The sequence below is a fragment of the Anas acuta genome, chromosome 18 (genome assembly GCF_963932015.1).
Source record: "Anas acuta chromosome 18, bAnaAcu1.1, whole genome shotgun sequence".
Classification (NCBI taxonomy): domain Eukaryota; kingdom Metazoa; phylum Chordata; class Aves; order Anseriformes; family Anatidae; genus Anas; species Anas acuta.
In genome coordinates, this window is record NC_088996.1 from 5,428,549 (window position 1) to 5,447,641 (window position 19,093).

Here is a 19,093-nt window from a genome sequence, read left to right on the forward strand (position 1 = left end):
GGGGAGGACTTTGGGGGGGGGCAGCCATGCCTCACACACCTGCCCAGCTTTTTTCTGAGGGGACATTTCAGTGTGTGAAGCCATAGGGGTGAGGCTGCGGGCTGCTCAGCACCAGCAGTGCCCATCCTGCTACCTCCTGGGGGCCCGGCGCCCCAATACCTGCACGACCCCATGGAACTGCATGCTGCAGGACTTGAAGCATCTGCAAGGCACTTTTACAGCACTTTGCCTTTTAATAACCTCTCAGCTGACAGGGGACAAGCAGGCACAAATTTGTTGAACCCTGCCTGGTTTAGGCACTGCCCATGCAGAGTGAGCGCAGAAGCTGCCTGAGCTGGCAGACAGAACGGAGGGCACCAGCACAGCACGTTATCCCCTCTTCCCAGAGTCACAGTTTTATAGATTGATCACCAAAAACCCACAGGTTTCCCAAGCTTGGGAGATACTTACCGAGAATAAGTGAAGGATCTGCTTGGGGAACTTCTACATTGCCTGACCATGCTACAAAGAGAAAGAAGGGAGGTAACATTTGTCATTTGATCTCCTGCAGTGACCAAAACCAGCAGCATCACTGTGGCCTCTAAAGGACTGAATCAGTCCTCCAGCTTGGCATTTTCTCTCCTTTAGGTGTAGTTCCCATGTAGCACAGAAGTGGGACACACACCTGTTGCCTCTACGGCTCCACCACTGCCAATGAAAATGGCAAAGCATTTTTAAGAATATTTCAGTCACTTCTGCCAGGTGCAACAGTACACTTTAAATACACTGTTGACAAGAACCCCAAGAACAATCCCGTCTGGAAAATATGCTATTTGGCCTCCCAGCCTTGTTGAAGGTCCAAGTGGAAAAGGAGAATTCTCCAACCACTTCTCACTAGGCTTATTTCAGAAAAGCTTCCATTTCTTCTCAGCTAGAGCTGGAACCTACAGGGGTAAACCCAATGTCTTGGAACCTGGATTCCAAAATACGAAACAGAACTGGGTGTTGGAACTGTAAGGTGATAAAGAGCATTACTTTTTATTGGGAGTGTCTTCACTAGAAGACAAAATCCCTCACCTATGCACTGGGATCCCATTATTTTGGGATAGTTACTCTTCCTCATATTTCCAGGGTTTGGTGCTTTGCTCCTGAATCTGCACTAAACCATGAGCAACCACTGCACTGCAGACTAAATACTAAGCTTTATTCTGTGTCAACCCCAATTTTAGTCTATAATGGTTGGGCTTGAAAGCAGCACCAGGGGCTGTCACGGGCCAGGTGGTCCCTGTACCCCCGAGAGCTTGACTTCAGTTCTTGCACTTGTCTTTCAGGAAAGCCCCAGGAAACTGTATTTTTTTCAAGGTTGGTAAAGCACAATGGGAAAATAATTTTGAATAATTTCTTCCATGTACAGCAAAAGTTTAAAATGCAGGTGGGGAAGACAGCACCAAAACATATAGTAGGGAAGTGGAAGAGCAAGAAATAAAGGATATCAGAATAATGCAACATGTTGAACTTAGCTTTAGAACAGCTTTACTGCGTGCTCGTGTTTACAGGCTGATGTACAAAGAAAACCTTCACTGAGATAAGAGCTAGTAGGGAACACTTCTCTGGGGGGTGATACTCAGAAATGACCCCAATCAGCAGTTCCTTATGTTTTTTTCATCCCCGTGCTCCCGGCCTCACCAGCTTGCCTCATTTCCCTATTGCATCTTACCTTTGCTGCTGCTCACTTACACAGGCTGGGAAAGTGCAACTCTCCCCATCCTGGAAGATTTATTTATTTGTTTTCTAACCATTTAGCAATAAAAGCATTACAGGGTAATCAGAACTATTTGCCTACCACCGCTCGTCCTACAATCATGCTTCTGAATATGGGTTTGTCCTGAAGAGAGAGGCAAGGCCCGCTCAGCTACAGGGACTGGTGTCTGTCCCTCTTCGCTCAGGTATTTTATGCTCGTGCTGAATCTCCCACCCAGTACCGTGACTGCATTTCTGGAGTAGAAATACATTTCTGTGTACTTCACATGGGTAGAACCTGCAGTTCTTTACCTGCAAAATACTGATTTCCTCTGCCTCTGTCAGAAGTCTCCTGTAATCTGTAGGGAGAGAAGAGTTGGGAAGGAGACAGAAAAAGCAAGAAAAGTGGGTACCACTTCAAATCGGATAAAATAATGCCAAATCGGATTGTTCCTACTCATGTAGGGTACAGACAGAAAAAAAAAAAAGAAGTACTGTAGTCACAAGGAGACCACTGCAAAACCAGAAACAGCATCTGCTCCTTTCCAGCACTGTCAGCACACAGGTCTTTAGTCTGCTTGAAAATATTTTTCCAACGTAAATGAAGGAGTGAGAAAAGGAGAAAGAACTATAGAGCAGCGAGAGAGGAATCCGACACAGTTTGGACTGTCACTACTGAGTCAGTCCCCCGACAGAAACGATTTAGGACAGGTCACTATTTGATGTGAAGTGCCTAAAGGCAGGCAGCAGCTGGGGGATTTCTGATCAGCAGTCCCAGCCTCACCGCTAGTTCAAGGCAAGCCACCTTTACTACTACTACTATTTATTGAAAGCAAAGCAATCTTCCAGCTTATTGTGTTTTATAACATTTTAATAACCCTGAAATCATGACTGCACTGGGACCACGTTTTCATCAGAGAAAATTTACAAGCAACTTGTTTCCAATGCATCTGACAGTAAAAAACAAACACCGGGGGCACACACAGGACAAAGTGTCATATTCGCTCCTAATGAAACGTCGTCATTAGAGAGGAGAAAACGGTGGGAGCGTGAGTAATTGAAAATGGTCAACTTTACTGTCTTTGCACAGGCTGGAGGGGCCGTTAGAGCATGTAGTCTGGCAACTTGCAGCAAGCAATAGTTAACCTGAGAATGGGTGTATCCGCTGGAGGAAGACACCTAGAGCCCACTAGAACATGGGCACGTTAGCAGTCCGTCCTCCCTCAGGAAAGCTACAATGTGGATGAGTGCTGGAGGCGCCTCTCCCAAATTCCAAGAGCACAATATTACTGGAAGAGACCCCCTGGGAACAAGGGGGGGATGTGAGAGGACAGAAGTTTGGCTGCTCCCGTAGACTTTAAGGTTTCCCGGGTATGTTACCGCCTTCGAAGCCACCCAAGGACCTGGGTAAAACAGTCCAAGAGACCTGCAGGGAGCTAAAATCATCCTGTGTGGTCCGTGGACGGGCCCATGGTCTCCTCCGACTTCCCGCTAAAGGTAACATCACGCATCACAGACATTTCCACACATTTACGGAGCTGTCGTTTACCTTGGGTTTTCGTGGGGAACGCGGGTAAGTCAGGCACCCGGACAGTTCGCGAACAGAGTCCGTCCGATCTCCATTTGAGCTCCCAGAACTCCCCTTCCCTGAAGCTGGCTACGCAGGACTTTTGCAGAGATTGTACATTCAGCATCAATACAGTGATACAATTCGTACACCTGTCATTTTGACAACGCGAGGACGCTAACAGACATCTAGCAGCAGTTCGTATACGGCGGCGTGAGACGATCCTTGCGGGGCGCCGTGGCGATCTTTGATCTGGTACCACAGGTATGCTCCACGCTATAGCTGCCCAAAACCCCCGTCTGAAAGGGCATTTCCATTCCATTTCCAGACTCTTCCATCTCCAATAAGTCTTAACATATACAGATAGCCATATACATTTTCAATTAAAATGCTCCTTCACATACACAATCATATATTGAATTATCAAGGACAATAATATATTTTTGGAGCAGAAGTAGCAAAAACAATCTGCTCTGCCAGTGCCACCCACAAACTAGACAAATAACTAAGAAGTTTGACAGTTTCAGACCACTTAGGAAAGAGAAATTCTCTTGGCCTAGAAGATAGGGAAGCCATGCAGTGAAAGTGCTATGGAAGATACAGTAAATGCAATATACATTAAAAACACAAATTGTTTAAAATGTTCTCTTGTAAAGATTCTTGAGACACAAGGATCATCCTTAGCATCAGGAGCTATCTTTACAATTTCAGAAATATTTGATAACATTAAAGCAGGAGAGAGTATGACACTGAAAATAAAAATTCTACCCAAACGCTATAAGATCGATTTTGGCCAAAAGCTACATTTCTTTTAATATACCAGGGTGGATACTAAATTTTAAGAGTGTATCAGATTTACAAAAAGTCATCTGACAAAAGCTCTCATTTGCTGAAACATCTGACTCTGTGATGGACTTTGATGTCTAGGCAAACAAAACTCAGGAAAACTGAAACTGAAAGCCCTCCTTGCTCAAAGAAAAATAAAAATAGAAACTCTTCCAAGAATTTCAATACCAACACCTGGAAGAGAAAAAAAAAAATAATAAAAAAAAAACGGGATAGGAAGGGGAAGCAGTTCACAGTGAAAAAACAACTGTGACAATAACTGTGCAATATTGGGGCAGTATTGATACTGGATGAGATTCACTGAACAGGCTGCAGATTGGAAATTTTAGCCATTTAGGTAACAGAACTGACCCCAAAATCTAGGTTTGGTAATTTGTAACTTTATCATACCTGCCAGCAAACTGCAAACTCAAGAGTTGCTTGGGTTTCCCCCTGCCCAGGGGTCTTTCTCCTTGCACACACAGCCCATGGCAGAGTAGCCTAGCGAGAGAAAAGACCCCCCAGCAGAAAGCTGGGCTGAAGGCCCAGTGCTGGCAGAGCTGCTGGGTGCTGTGAGCTGCTTCCTCAGTAGTCCAGTTCTTCACGAGTTACTTTCCTTCTTAAAAGAAGTGCAATGAGTTATACTGTCCAGAATCAACCACTGGAAACTTGGGATAAATCATGCTTTCAGTATAAATCACTGTAACGCCAGCAAGAAGTAAAGAACTGGTTTTAGGGAGGTGGGAGGAGAACGTAAGCTCATCTTTAAGCTAGGGAGATGGAGCAAGTTTGGGTTCCTCCAGGAACCTTCTGCGATTTGCCTGCTACACCTGGTTAGCTACTCAACTTATCTCCCTTGAGTTCAAACTTGAAAGGCCAAAACATGAATATATATATATATATATATATTTTTTTTTTTCCTATCTTATTTATGGGCTATCTGCCCACCTCATAAAATTTAGCAGAACTGGCCATTTTGATCTAGAGACATTAAGTCCAGAAAATGGGAAGCTACAGCATGACTGAACAGTGGAGCTGGAGAGGAGCCTTTGGCCTCCCGTCTCCATACTCAGTGTTAGCCATTAATCAAAGACATGAATAAATGAGAAAAACAACAAAAAATGATTACTGCTTTTTATGCATCACTCTTTTGGATGTGATATGCAAAGCATTCGTGGTACAAACCATCATCAACAAGCACATACTCCAAGTGTGTGACTACACTTACAGGAGTGATTTGCCTGGCTTTACGCTTAAATCTCATTAATAGTGAAAGTGTTAAACTTCCTCCATGAAATACCTCATGAGATTTTACTTTTTTTTTTTTTTTTTCTTTTTAGTATCCCCTGCATAAAAGAAAAATACACATTATTTGAACAGCCAAGAAAAAACTGCAATTTATTAAGTTTCAAAGAATCTTCGTACTCTTGAAAGCAACTTTCGGTGCATGTTCTTTAACAATCACATTCTATGAGGAGAAAGAACATTAAAAGCCACAATTGTTTGTTTGTTTGTTTTTAATCTCAGAGTTACAGACATCTTTAATCCAAAAGGAAAGGCAAAAAAAAAAAAAAAAAGCGCCCCCAAACAAAAACCCACCCCAACAAACCCTAAACAGAAATTTCCATTCCCAATTTCAAAATATCAGGAGTTTTTCTACAACTCAATGCTAAACTTCAGCATGAAAAATTGTATGTAAACACGCACATACACACATACATATTTTATATAAGAGAGTGTGTGTGTATATATATATAAAATATATATATGTAGGAGGCGTGTAATGGCAATGAGATGCAATTACTCTGAGGAAAGGTTATTCAGCTAAATACACTACTAAAACTTGAGAAAAAAACAAGTCTTGAACCCAGTTTGTGCATAGTTCATGATCCTCTATAAAACCAGCTTTTGTTAATTTGCAATCTTGCAGGACCCTTTAAATCTGATAAAACCATTAAAAAGCTAATCTTCCAAAAAAAAAAAAAAATGTAATGCACAAGTTTCCTGATCCAAGCAGGCAGGGAGCACAATGTTCATATAATTTTTAAAACATACTTGAAGTGTATGTTATTCCATTGTCTTTCTTCCTTTCAAAACAATCAAAAACATTGATCTTTTTTTAAACATAAAGCAATTTTTTAATATATAAAGCACTCTTCAAACATCTATTTCTTTTGAGTCCATTATTTGGTAAATATGTAACTGCTACACATTAGATTAGGTATTTTCTTCTTTCTTACTGTCTTTTTTTATTTTATTTTGTTTTTTAATAATATCTTCAGTGCTAGGAGTTGGGTTTTAAAAATACATGAAATGGTGTGGAGTTGCTCCTCGGGAAACCCGGCTTTCCTGAGACATCTTCCACCATGTGCAAGATAGTGATCACAAAGTTTTCGCCACTTTGACGAAGAGGAGGAAAACAACAACAAAAATAGTACACAGCAATGGCCAAAGAAAAGAATAATACAACAACACTGTTCAATCCCAGAGCTCTGAAGTAGCATATCTTCATTCTGAAAATAGTTTTCTTTACGATGGAAGTCTTTTTTTTTTTCTTTTTTTTTTCTTTTTTTTTTTTAATTCCTTTTTTATTTTAAAGTTTGAAGGAGAAAAAAGGTCTGTAAACAGGTGAGAGCCAAAACTCCTGGCTCCTCCAAAAGCAGTCAAAACCTATGTCCAAGTGCTTGTTTCTGTTCCTGCTTGCAAGGGAACTATCCACTCTTTACAATTATCTATGGCCACAGTTCAACAAGAGTATTTTTTTAAACTTTATATTCCGAATGGAAAAATGGTGCAATACTCCGGTAATAATTTTCTTGCATTAGTCCACAATAAAAAGCCGCTAAAGGTAGATATACATATTATTCTCCAGAGATACACACTGTAATTTTTAAAATGCGATAAGAGTCCTTGAGTAAACATTTACACGTGAATTGTCGCCGGCCCCTTCTATCAGTTTCTTTCTTTTTTTTTTCTTTTTTTTTTCTTTCCTTTTTTTTTTTTTTTTCTCCTTTTTTACCGTTATAGGATTAGCTACAAGAAGGGCTGCGGACACTCAGTGCAAAGTTAGAAGCTAATAACAATTAAACATTTGACCAATGAGCAAATAAAAAGCATATACTGAATAAAAGGAAAAAATTCACACTTTTAGTTAAATCACACGTGGGCGCACACGTACACACACATACACACAAGCACACTCACATACATACATCTGTTCAAACAAAAACATATAGTCTGAACTTTAAAAAAAAATCTTAGAGCCTGTTTTTTGTGTACTGATGCCAACCTGGAAGTGTAATAATTAGACTTAGAAAGTGTTCACATTTTGTTATTGGCCTGCTGGATTCAAGTATTTGCATGTTTGATATGTTTTTTTTTTTGTTTTTTTTTTTGACTTTTTATATTTTTGGGATTAAAAAAATGACATGAAAAAGTAATGAAACAAGGGTAATGTGCATAGGCAGATCCATGGGAGTAGTGGACACAGAGATACCCCAGCCCCCGCCCGCCCTCCCCCCATTCAACCTGTACAGTCAAGAGTTACCATTCAGATTCATTACTTTTCTGTACCAATGGTAAATATCACACTTCACCCTTTCTGATTATTGGGTCCGCCTCTGGTAATGTGCATAATAGTCACAGGCTCATTTTAAATAGGCTTTCATTTCCCCTTCCCCCCCCAAGTTGATAAAATAACCCTTTCCAGCCCAAATTCTGAAAAGTGCCCTTCATGATAGACCTATTCTAAGCAGCTTTTATAGTTTGTTTTTAAAATCACCATACAAACATAAAAAGACAACATAAAACAAAAAGCCATGAAAAAAATAAAACCTGTCATTAGCATGTGACACTGACCAAAAGTAGCCCATACTGTTTCATTAACAGTTCACAAGGACTTCTGCAGTTTCATATTTGATATTGGACAGAGGTACTAAAAAAGGGCTGCCAGTCTGATCTGTTAAAGCTGGATTCTTCATCAAGCCCGGGACTGGAAAGGGTTACAACTTTTATTTTTTCCTTTAGTGCTGATGATTGTTATTTCCATTTTGTTTCTCTCGTTTCCTAGATGGACTCCCCACTGAGAAGATCACCTGGAAGAAGAGTATTCAGAGGTGTGGGGCTCCCGATAACTCGGCCGTCGTCGGTGCTGGGGGGTCCCCAGAGGCTGCTGGAGTACTGGGGCACCCCACCCCACAGCAGGTCGCTGCTGCCCTTGCCCCCCAGGCAGGGGCTGTTCCAGTGGCCGGCGTCACCACGCACCAAGCCGTGCGAGCCGCCCGCCGAGCCCAGGCGCGTCTGGTTGCTTCCAGTGTTGGACTGCCAGCTGGAGGTGGGCGGCAGGGGCTGGCCTTGTGCTAAGAAACGGTTTACTTCCTCTTCACCAGCAAACTCGGCCAGGATGGTAGTGTTTCCCAGGACACACCTAGGGACAAGAGCAAAAGGCGACGTGAAACGAGGGGCGCAGGAGGCGCTTTTGGAGATATCCAGGATTTCTGTACACGTTACCTGCCCCATGTTAAATTTGAGATGAAGGATTAGGCCAAGTTTGCTCACTTTTAGGAATCCCACTCTCTTAAAAAAGACCCCTTTCTACTATTTCACATTTACCTGTCTATATCCGCAGGCAAACACAAAGCCATGTGTGTGGAGACTACGTTTAGCCAACATACATCACAGGAGACAGTCTGCACTCTAGGCTTGAATTTTCATAGAATTTTAAATTAATTTTCAAGAAGTATTTAATCACTGCTCTTTCTAATTTACATAACAAAACCCCCCACGCAACTTGAGATAGAGTGAGTGAGCCATTCCCTTATCAAATCAGATGGGAGGGATGGGATCTGAGCCTGTTTACTCTGAGATGTATTTTCCAGCAATCAAGTCCATGTAAACATTCATCTGTGAAACAGACAGTGGCTGATATCTTTAATACTATCCTGCTGGCTTCCACAAATCCCACTGTATTTTGCTGCTGTCGCTCTGCCAGCAACCCGAAGGCACATATTGCTGTGCCTTTCTGTCATTCAGAAAGGTCTGTCCTGTTCTTTGCCAGCAGTGCAACTAGAGGTATGCCACAACCTATTAAAAAACAATTAAATGGAGGCCTTCCAAATCACTGATAACATAAGGACTTTAATACGTACATATTTAATATAAGTACTCATCTTTAAAGTCAGATACCAATTTCGCATTTGGCAGCATTTCTTTTACCTGATGCCACATTTAAATTGATGTAACTAAGATGGGTCAATTTTTCATCTCCAATCAGCTCTGAATGCTGCGTTGTAACATTTTATTAAGGAAAGGTCCACCCTTATTGTTTGGGCATAGAGCAAACTATTTCTTCTACAATCAGTGTTTTAATCACACTCATGCTACAGATGTTGATAAAGAAATTTCCTTTTTAAGCAGTTAAGTTTCAAACATCATTTGTTATATTTGTTGTATTTTCAATCCTTCCTAACATCACTGATTTTATCACTCAAATTCTCCAGCTCTTGTGTACTATACCAGTTAGTCCCGTGGATTTTAAAACAGCTACAATTGCTCATTTTATTCCTTAAGAGAAGTAGTTCTGACATAAAAGTAGCTTCGTAACAAAGGACTAAGTAGAAACGTACATATGCAGAGACTTTTGGGCCTTGGCTGCTTCTTCCTTGGAACTGTATCGGACCACAGCATTCCCTTGTGTCAGGTTCAGGTGGAATGTTATTAGAGGGCCATGCTGCAAACACAGTGTCCGCAGTGTGGAACCATCAATCTGGTAAGAGAGAAGGGGAAAAAGATTTAGCTGTGCTTTTGTGGTTTCACTTCATAATTATTGCCAGCTGAACAAGTTTAAAGCTAAAGACTAAGCAGGTGTGAAAGAAAAAAATATGCTTGATTTACATAAGGAGGAATTTAATTATAGACTTATCACTGTCTTCATTGAGAGTGACATCCTGTCTTAAGGCTTCCCTGCAGTCCAGCGCACAAAACTTCCCCAATTATGTGACACAAGCTATATTTACAATCAGAAGTCTACAAAGTTAAAGAAAAAGCAGCACTCATAAATTTAACTATTTTTTCCCCAGTATTACTTTAGATGCTTTGTAGCTTATGATCTTCCTTGTGAATGATACTACAGGGAGGACTAGAGAATTTGACGGACTTAGAAGAAAAATAAAACCCCACAGAATATGCAGCTTTTATACCTCTGAACCTGATATAAGACATTATTCACCTCTAAGCTTACACATACAGAAGTGGTGCACACTGAATGACTAATTACATGGTCTTAAAGCTCATATTTGATTTGACAGCGCTTTAAAAACTTAACAGATTGCCTGCAGAAGACAGACAATTGGAATAAATGCAGAATAATTATTTTCCCTTCAAATGAACCAAATTACCAAGGCTGATGAATGTTCTTCTCATCTCTCAAATATGACAAGTCTCTTTCCATAACTAGTTATGTACAATTCTAGTTACCTGGGGTGTGAGGTTTCGAAGAACCAGCCAGCTGCTTGTTCTCCCTGAGCTGTCAGTACTCCATGCTGAACCTACAATACAAATTCCGCAACAAAACATTTAATCACTGTGTGGAGAACATATTACAAGAAGAAAACTTATCTGGAATCGCAACATACTAGCAAGAGAAATTGCTACCATAAACAAATCTTACAGCAGTTTACTTGCAACTTGATTTATTGTCTGCTTTGGAATGAAAGGTTGCCAAAAGAAAACCCGCTTTTGTTACATTTAGAAGATCTGTGGCATTTTTCACATTCCCACAATAACTTTGGGATGCAGGTACGTCACTGCAATAAACTGCATCTTCAGGTTACATTAAAATTACTTTGGAAGAAACATTTTAAAAGCAATTCAGATGTCCAAGCTCAGATTGCTGGTTGCTATTAAAGATTTTTATAGCTCTGCAGCACTCTGCTATGTTGCCAATGATAGATTAATGTATATGAGTTATTCAAAACAGATATTTCTGCACTGACAACGTTCTGATTAAAGATACATGGGTATCACCAGCAAAACCTGCTTTTCCAACCTCAGCCTGATGTTTTACAATGAGAAACTGTACAAGCTTGGTATTTATTAGTGGCATTTGAAAAACTGCAGTACTTCTGTAGTCACATGTGTGACCACACTGGCTTCAGACAGAATACTGGCACTAACAGTATCTGGCCAGCAGGTGGGGCTTTGGTGCAGAAAACATTCAAAATAAATGGTAAGAAGGTTTAATTTCCATCTTAGTGAAAGCATAATAATAAAATATTCAGCTAGATAAAATATGTGTACTGCTTTCTTTTGAAGCTGACAATACTTCGCAGACAAACATGATGCATACATTTATATAGCCATAATTGTGGTTTCTCGTATTTGTATTTAAGCAAAATAATGACATCTAAAAAGGAGTCTGTATGAAAAAATCAAGACATTCCCTGCGGGCCCTGAAACGCCATCATGTCCTAAATGCTTCACATCCACAAACGTGTTCCATGTTGAATTTCATAGGATGATTCACTTATCAAAGTCTTGTAGGAAGTCACAGATCATAGCACAAAACAAGAAACACACTTAAAATCTATTCTTAAAAATAAGAAAACAGGGAAAAAATCCTAATTGTGAGTAGGAATGAAAGTATTTGGCAATTCACAGGTAAAATTACTAATAGGATGACCTGAAAGATGACGGCTTCATTTACAACCTATTCTAACTAAAATAAACAAACACGAGCTTCATCCTCAAAATGGATACGCTCTGCTTGTATTAAACCTCAACCATCTGGAGTCTGATACAAAGCTGCAGGGCGTCTCACTATTGTAAGACAGAAAAACAACAAACAATTACAACAGGAAGGCGCTGTGGTGCTATAGGATATAGAAGTCAGGAGTACCAGAGGAGTAAGAGCTGGTCCAACCCAGGGGACTGGCACCCCATGTAGACGATGGCTTGGTGTTTGTTAAGCCTGGAGGAGGTCTTGTAGGAGCAGTAGTGTTTCTGGGTACCTTCCATAGTTCATGGGATAAAGAGGCTTGTGTGTGAGAGATTGGGCCAGAGGACCACGTAGACTTGATGTCTGACAATTTACCTGCAACAGAACAAAATAAATTAGTGTATTTTCTGTTAGCAACAATGGTTAAATCAAATAGGATGGGTAGTCATCAAGCTTCTGAACTGACTACATTCTTCCAGCTTTTCAGGAGAGAAAACAAGAGAATTCTGCAACAAGTCAGCGATACAAATCCTATATACGTGTAACCTGCTTACACTGCTATTCACATTTTCAAAGACATTTTTAAATAATGATTCTAAAACCACCTGCTACATATACAGATCCTTTTTTTTTTTTTTTAATCTCCTACTATTTTGCTTTCTTGCAAAAGTCAATACATGAAAAAAGACCAGAAATTTGAAATCTAATTTCATCAAAATTATAACTTTAAGATTATCTCTCTTAAAGACTTTAGAACCTAAACACTTGTTTTCCACATAACTCATTTTATCTAATATAAAGTAAGCAGCACAACCATATGTTCTTCTGATATATTATTAAAATTCCAAAAATGAAAGACCAGCAAAAATTCGATTTCAGAATATTCAAAATAACAGATATTCTTTTTTCAAGTGTCTCTGAGAAACTGAAGTCTGCAGAAGAGTAGACCATTTTGCAATCTGTCAACTCTTTGAAACTTTTTACTGTTTGGTTTATTTCCTCAATCAGTAGTTCAACTATTTTACTATTGTTCCCATCAAATCAGAGCTTTATAAAATAGTACAAAACCCAAGAATAACGAGTACTGTTTAGCTGTGAGAGGCACACAAAATCAATTGAAATTATAGAAATTACAGACAGTAAACCAAAATCCTTTATTCACCTTTAGACTTGCACATCTCTGCCTTTCTTCCTTGTGACAACATAAGTTATGAAAGTCAAGAGTGCAATAATTTCCTTGCCATGACACAGTCCCCCCATTACTGCCATTAGCAGCACACATTTTCACTGGAATGGGCTGAAATGGTCACATTGCTGCATATTCTGCATGACCAAGTGATACTGTGCTTATGCTGGCTTAATGTTTTTATTTTGGCAGCAGACAATAAGAAAATACTTGATCTGACAATGCTGAAGATACATAAATCCCGTGGACTTTTTTAAAACCAGATTTGAACTGCCAGATTAATTTTATATTGAATCAGTGCTTTGCAGCAGGTAGTCATAGCAGTCTTTGTATGAGGGACCCTGAAGCCAAATTTACCAGTCACAAATCACAGCCTCAAGTTATATATATACACACACACACACACTCAAAATTGTTCCTATTTATCCGTATCATCTAACTCAATGATTTCATACTGAATCATAGTAATTCAAGTGAAAGGGCAATCGCTCTCTCCTCTTCTTGCAAAACTGTGGCGACAAAAATAATTTAACAATGATGATCAAGACATTAACAAAGGGAAAAAGGGTGGGAGTGAGGAGGAAAGTCTGAGTTTTAGAACTCAGAGCAGGCTCAACCTGCAATGTAGCACATGATGCATGCACGTTACCACAGATTAGATGTTGCTATCTCACTAATTCCCATGGGGTTAACACAAAGATTAGATGAGACTGCAAAAAATAAAAGCAAGTAAAGCAGAAATGCATGACAGATAAAAGAAAAGCAAGATATTCCTTTCTTTTCATTTTAATGGAGTAAAACATTTCAAACAAACCCTTTTTGCTTTGCTACCTGCAGTATGACCTACAGGCTGTGGCTTCTTTGATTCAAAGAAGTGGAGAGTGTTCATTGATTAGATATGAAAGTGATAATATAAACCATGCAACAGCCCCTACACATTTTTATAATGGGACAAACTGGATATTTATGTAGTTGGTTTGCAAGCTAATTTTCTATGATTTGCAAAGAGAGATACCTCAGAATTTATAGCTCATTGGAAAAAATGGGGCAATTTGCATATTGTTTACACCATATGCAAGCTCAGGTAAATAGGTAAGCACCACACTTTGGAATGACAATTAAAAGACATTTAAACAGGTGTTTTGATCTGCTTAAGTAAGGGGACACACGAAGAAAACAAGCTTGTGCTTTATGAAGCTTTCTTCAATATTTAAATAAAGAGCCCCCAAAACCAACCCCCATTCCGAGGCAGAATACCTCCTTGAGGTACAACTTAACTTTATCCTGAGCTGAAGACATTTTACTGCTAACAGTGAGTTTGTTAACAAAAAATTCCTATGAGCTCGCACTGGAAGGGTCTAGTAGGGGTGTTACTACCGAGGTCTTAGAAAATAGAACATTCCTCTGCAAAGTTGCAATGGAAATAGTCGTTAAGACACCTCGATGCCAATACAGAGTGACGGCATGTGCCATCAAGTGGAGTAAATACATTTTTCCTTAGCACAATTCCAGGCATAGCATACAGAGCTCACCACTGAAGAGCTGCCAGGAGAGCTGCCTACCTGGCACAGGACTGAAAAATGTGCTTCTGTCTATAGTAGCACTACTGCAATAACTGGGAAAGCACTTCTCCTAGGGCCTTTTCTCAGAATGCAGGGGAATGTGAAAGTAGAAAGGCCATTTTTCGTACCTGCAATGCTAGGTGCGGATGCAATGCTGCTGAAAGAGCTACTGTAGCCGGAGGCACTAAGCGGCCAGGCACTCGATGAAGGCAGCGTGGCATTCTGAGATGATGTTGGGGATGACCCTGCAGAACCAGCAGAGAAGCAACTAAGAAAGATGGGCATAATGATGTTTGGTGTGACATAAGCAAATCTATTATGTGCAAATACAAACCATGCAAGGCATTTTCCTTAATCAGCCTGGTCTCAGAAGTCTAGGAATGAAATGTTACAGAAAGCATGATAAAGTGAAGCAGAAGTCTTTAGTAGAAGAGAAAAGAAAGCTGGCACAGTAGTAAATGTACTAGCGCCTGTGCAGAAGATAAATTCTGCTTTTCGTTTAAGATATGCGACTCTAAAAAAATCAGCATTAAACTGTTTAGTCTCAAGGAACAGGCCTCATTTATAAAGGTGCTTTGCTGGCTGACTTAAGCAATGGCAACTGTAGATGAGCATAAATGTATATGATAAACTAACCTCTTACCATGGGTGATTTGTCCTAAATTACTTGAGGTGAGCACTTCTCCCACATTTTAATGCCCACAAGCATCTTTAGATTTTTGCAGGCTTTCAGTAAAGCAAGGATATATTTTAGCAATCTCTTCTCAAACTAATAACATTAAACGAAATAGCCTGAAACCATCTTGGTAAATCATTTACAATCTGAGGAGCTATCTAAGCATACATACAATTTCCTTACTGGCAGCAAATGAAAGAGACAGAACATAAAAAAATATCTTCATTATAAGGGCTAGAAGAAGTTGGAGTATTCTTTCTAGCCACCAACAAAATTGTGTATCCCAGGTGAGTTATCATTCCGGACATACACAGATATACTGTGATACCAAAACATCTTTACCTGACAAATAAAACTACAGGTGAGTTTTTTGGAAGAAGACAGAGTGATGTATTGAGGCAGAAGGGAGGAAGCAAAAGGACATTATCATCTCTCACAGCTCAATAAAAATCACAGGCTATGTACGTTCACCTGGAACAGAGACCAAGCAAACTTTACCTCACCCAGACTCACTGTGCTGCTCTCAGGACACACCAATACAGACATCAGTCTCCAGCAAAATAACTGCATCAAGGCCTTCTCTGGAAATAATCTATTCCCCATGCAGACACCTCTGAGGAAGGCTGGGGAAGGGCATTATATCAGACTCAAAGGCCCATATGCTCACAGAGCTGAAAGCAGCCCTGGTTCCACATGGCTAAAGGCTTTCAGTTTGTACAAGATGATCCTGCAAAGCATCTTTAGCAAATAGGGCAAAACAACAATCAAACCAAAAGCTCAGGTTTTATCTGTTTCTAAGTGTACAGTGTATATATAAGCCACAGTCTAGCCCTGTGAATGGATCTCAGCTCCATTAATACAACCTGTGAACTTCAAGCTGTAGTATACAAAGACAGTCTTTTTGTGTCAGTGTGTCATGAAAATCCAATTTCATTCAAAGGAGTACTGACAATAACAAATAATTCTACCCAGAAGCAAACACCAGGATATACAAGCATAAAGAAAAAAAAACAAAGCAACTAATTTTTTTTTATTAAAATTATATTACTTATATAAAGATTAAAAAAAAAAAAAAGTAAACCTATTATGAACCCCAGCAGTCATTGCTTTTCAAAAGGTTTTGTCTCCTGGCAGCCTGTTTACCTCTGCAAAGATCATCTATACTGACCCTCTACAAGTGGTGCAATTATTTCCTCACTCCACACAGATTGTATACCAGCAGAGCTAATGTATGCTTCCATTCCATGAAGAGGTAAGACCTGGAGCAGGTAGCATTTCACTTAGAGGTACAGTTCTGTAGAGCTATGTTTTTGGCCCAAAGGGAGTATTTCTTGGGTGCACCATACCTGAACTGTGGCTGAATTATGTCTTTATACTTCTTTTATTTAGCACTGTAGAGGTAACTTCAAATGACTGAGGCTGTCTGCCCCTTGAAGTATATCTGGGTCATTAAAAAGTTAATTCAACATTACTCATGGGCACAAATACTTCGTAGTTCGGTTTAAATAAAGACAGTTTTCTGGTAAGAGACAACTCAAAATCATTCAAGGCAATGAAAAACACTCCTCCCTTCCCTCATATCTCACATCCTTTCACATGAGCTGACATGTTCAGAGCTGGAAACTAGTTTCTGATTTAATTTTGGCTTATAATCTATGCAGATATCACTGATGTAGCTACTATAACAAAATCCACATTTTTAACCCTGACAGGTCCTTATTGATAACCTGATTGTAATACCCCGATGCATGTTGGAGTGCTTTCATAGAGTACAGATAACTGGCCAATTAGGGCACACAGATCACAATTAAACCAAGCCATCGCTCCATTGATCCACTTTCACTGTATCTAACTAGTAAATAGCATAGTCCCACAGGTTTACTGTTTTAGAGAATACCCTTTTAATTCTGGGGTAAACAATGTCAGGACAAAAGGAATGGAAATGGCACTGAGAAATTCTAGTCTACAAGTTAATTCCCTTTTTTATTTTTTTATTTTCTTTGATGGTTTTGGATATAAAACAAAGCCACAGTTATGCATGACAGAAGACTGCTGCCTCAGCTACAACCATGGAACTTTTGTATTGTGACTTCTTAAATATTTCCTGAAGTGCAAGAAGTTGGTCAGTATGGAGCATAAAATCTTGTTCAAAGCAAAGTGGTAGGAATTATACATGTTACAAAAAGATTTTGTGGTCACTGGAAGTTTTATTACATATTCCAACCCTTTCCAACATAAAAATATTCACATTCCCAAGGAAAACCAGAACCTTCATAGTCCCATATTTAGCTAATGTATTTCTGGATTTTCAGTTTAAGTTCGGAGCTGAAGCTTTATTAGATCAGGACTATGTGCAAAAATATATATATGTAAATACTAAAATATATAAAAATACTATAATATATAAAAACATAAATATAAATACCATACCCATATTATATGAAGTCAACTTTGTTGGAAAGAAGAAAGTAAATATAAATATGAAAGTAATTTGTGTGTTTACCTCCACTCTTGAGAAGATAGCGATTAACATCCTGTATTGTGGTGTTTATGGTAGGCCCAGTTGGAACACTTCCAGGAGTAACATCAGGGTCATTTTCAGGATCAATATTCTGCAGTCCTTTCCATGGCACTCCTGGATGAAATTCTGTTCCAAATATAAGAAAATAAACAAACAAGGGCATATAAAGTCATAGTTCCCCAAAGTTTCATTCTTCATATCAGAAGGATGCAATAAATAAAACCTAACAGTGTGATTTAATGACATCAGTTTAACATGAATGCTTTGCATTTTGTTACCTGGTGGCCAGTTTATGCTGGAGCCATTGGAAATTTTATCACTATCAGTTTTGGCACGTGACCAGCTGTGAGGAACAGCTACGGGTGGACTGGCAGGCGATTCACTGTTTTGAATCAGATCATACCGGCCGTAAGAGTCATCAATGGAGGACTTTCCCGGAGGACCAATACTTAAACCTCCAGGTATAGCACCTTTAAAGAACAGAACAGAAAGGCTTTGTTTAGGAGTGGGTCTAATTTGGGTTATTTCTGTATTAAAATTAAAAAATAACATACAAACACTATGAACAATGCTTAACAGCCTCTGAAGCCTTACTAGGAAATACAGCTGTGAGATACTGCTGGTAAAATCCAGACTCAAGTTGGCTATGGAAATTTAGGCTACATTACTGCCAAAAAGAAAGTAAGTCATTCAAATCATCATAGGGATGGTAAATAGGAATTTGCTGACAGCATACTACGGAATATCTTTGTAGGCATTCCCCCTTCTTATCGTTCTCTAGGTTTTTATTACTGACAGTATGGATGATTTCTAATAGCCAATCCCATGTTCCTACAAATTATCAGACAACAATTTGGCATAAGCAGTAAAGCTATTTGCAGAATAAGAAACTATCATAATAGAGAAATAATTCCTGTTGCTAATAATAAAAAGCAGCATACGAGACTGTTAACAATGTCATGTTCTAACAGAGTAAGTTTGCATAAAGGAGGTAAAGGAATAAATAACTCAGGATACTGGAGGAAACAGGGATAAAGGTGTTCCAACAGATTAGCAATCACTTCTGGAAGACTGAATTTTGTGTTCCTAACTCCCAGTGTGGGCAATTATATAACCCATCATACCTTTGTACGTGACTGGCTGTGAAAAGTTGGTGATATTGGAAAAACTGTGGGGTAAAGTCAATGTAAAGTTTTTTAGAATTAAAGTATGCAGATCTGGAGTATGGGAAAGCCTGTGGGACTTGTTTGCACATGTTGCCAGCACTAATGGCTTATTTTACTCCATGTTCTGAGCAGTAAAAGTCTCTAAATGAAACCAGCA

The 19,093-nt window shown here is 39.4% G+C and overlaps 1 protein-coding gene across 12 annotated transcripts in view; it reads right to left on the reverse strand.

The window, feature by feature from the left end:
* Positions 1–7,067: 7,067 nt before the first annotated feature.
* The window catches only part of TNRC6C (trinucleotide repeat containing adaptor 6C), a 289,499-nt gene continuing 277,473 nt past the window's right edge, over positions 7,068–19,093 (reverse strand). For 10 of the 12 annotated variants that reach the window (XM_068654960.1, XM_068654957.1, XM_068654956.1 and 7 more), the window contains 7 exons: positions 18,049–18,240; positions 17,753–17,896; positions 14,702–14,818; positions 12,006–12,200; positions 10,586–10,656; positions 9,736–9,875; positions 7,068–8,537 (listed from right to left, as the gene is read on the reverse strand). In XM_068654960.1, the coding sequence (XP_068511061.1) occupies positions 8,177–8,537; positions 9,736–9,875; positions 10,586–10,656; positions 12,006–12,200; positions 14,702–14,818; positions 17,753–17,896; positions 18,049–18,240 (1,220 nt within the window). In that variant the 3' untranslated portion in view covers positions 7,068–8,176. The remainder of the gene's footprint in view (positions 8,538–9,735; positions 9,876–10,585; positions 10,657–12,005; positions 12,201–14,701; positions 14,819–17,752; positions 17,897–18,048; positions 18,241–19,093) is intronic. The other 2 variants (XM_068654963.1, XM_068654964.1) reach the window with 1 other exon arrangement.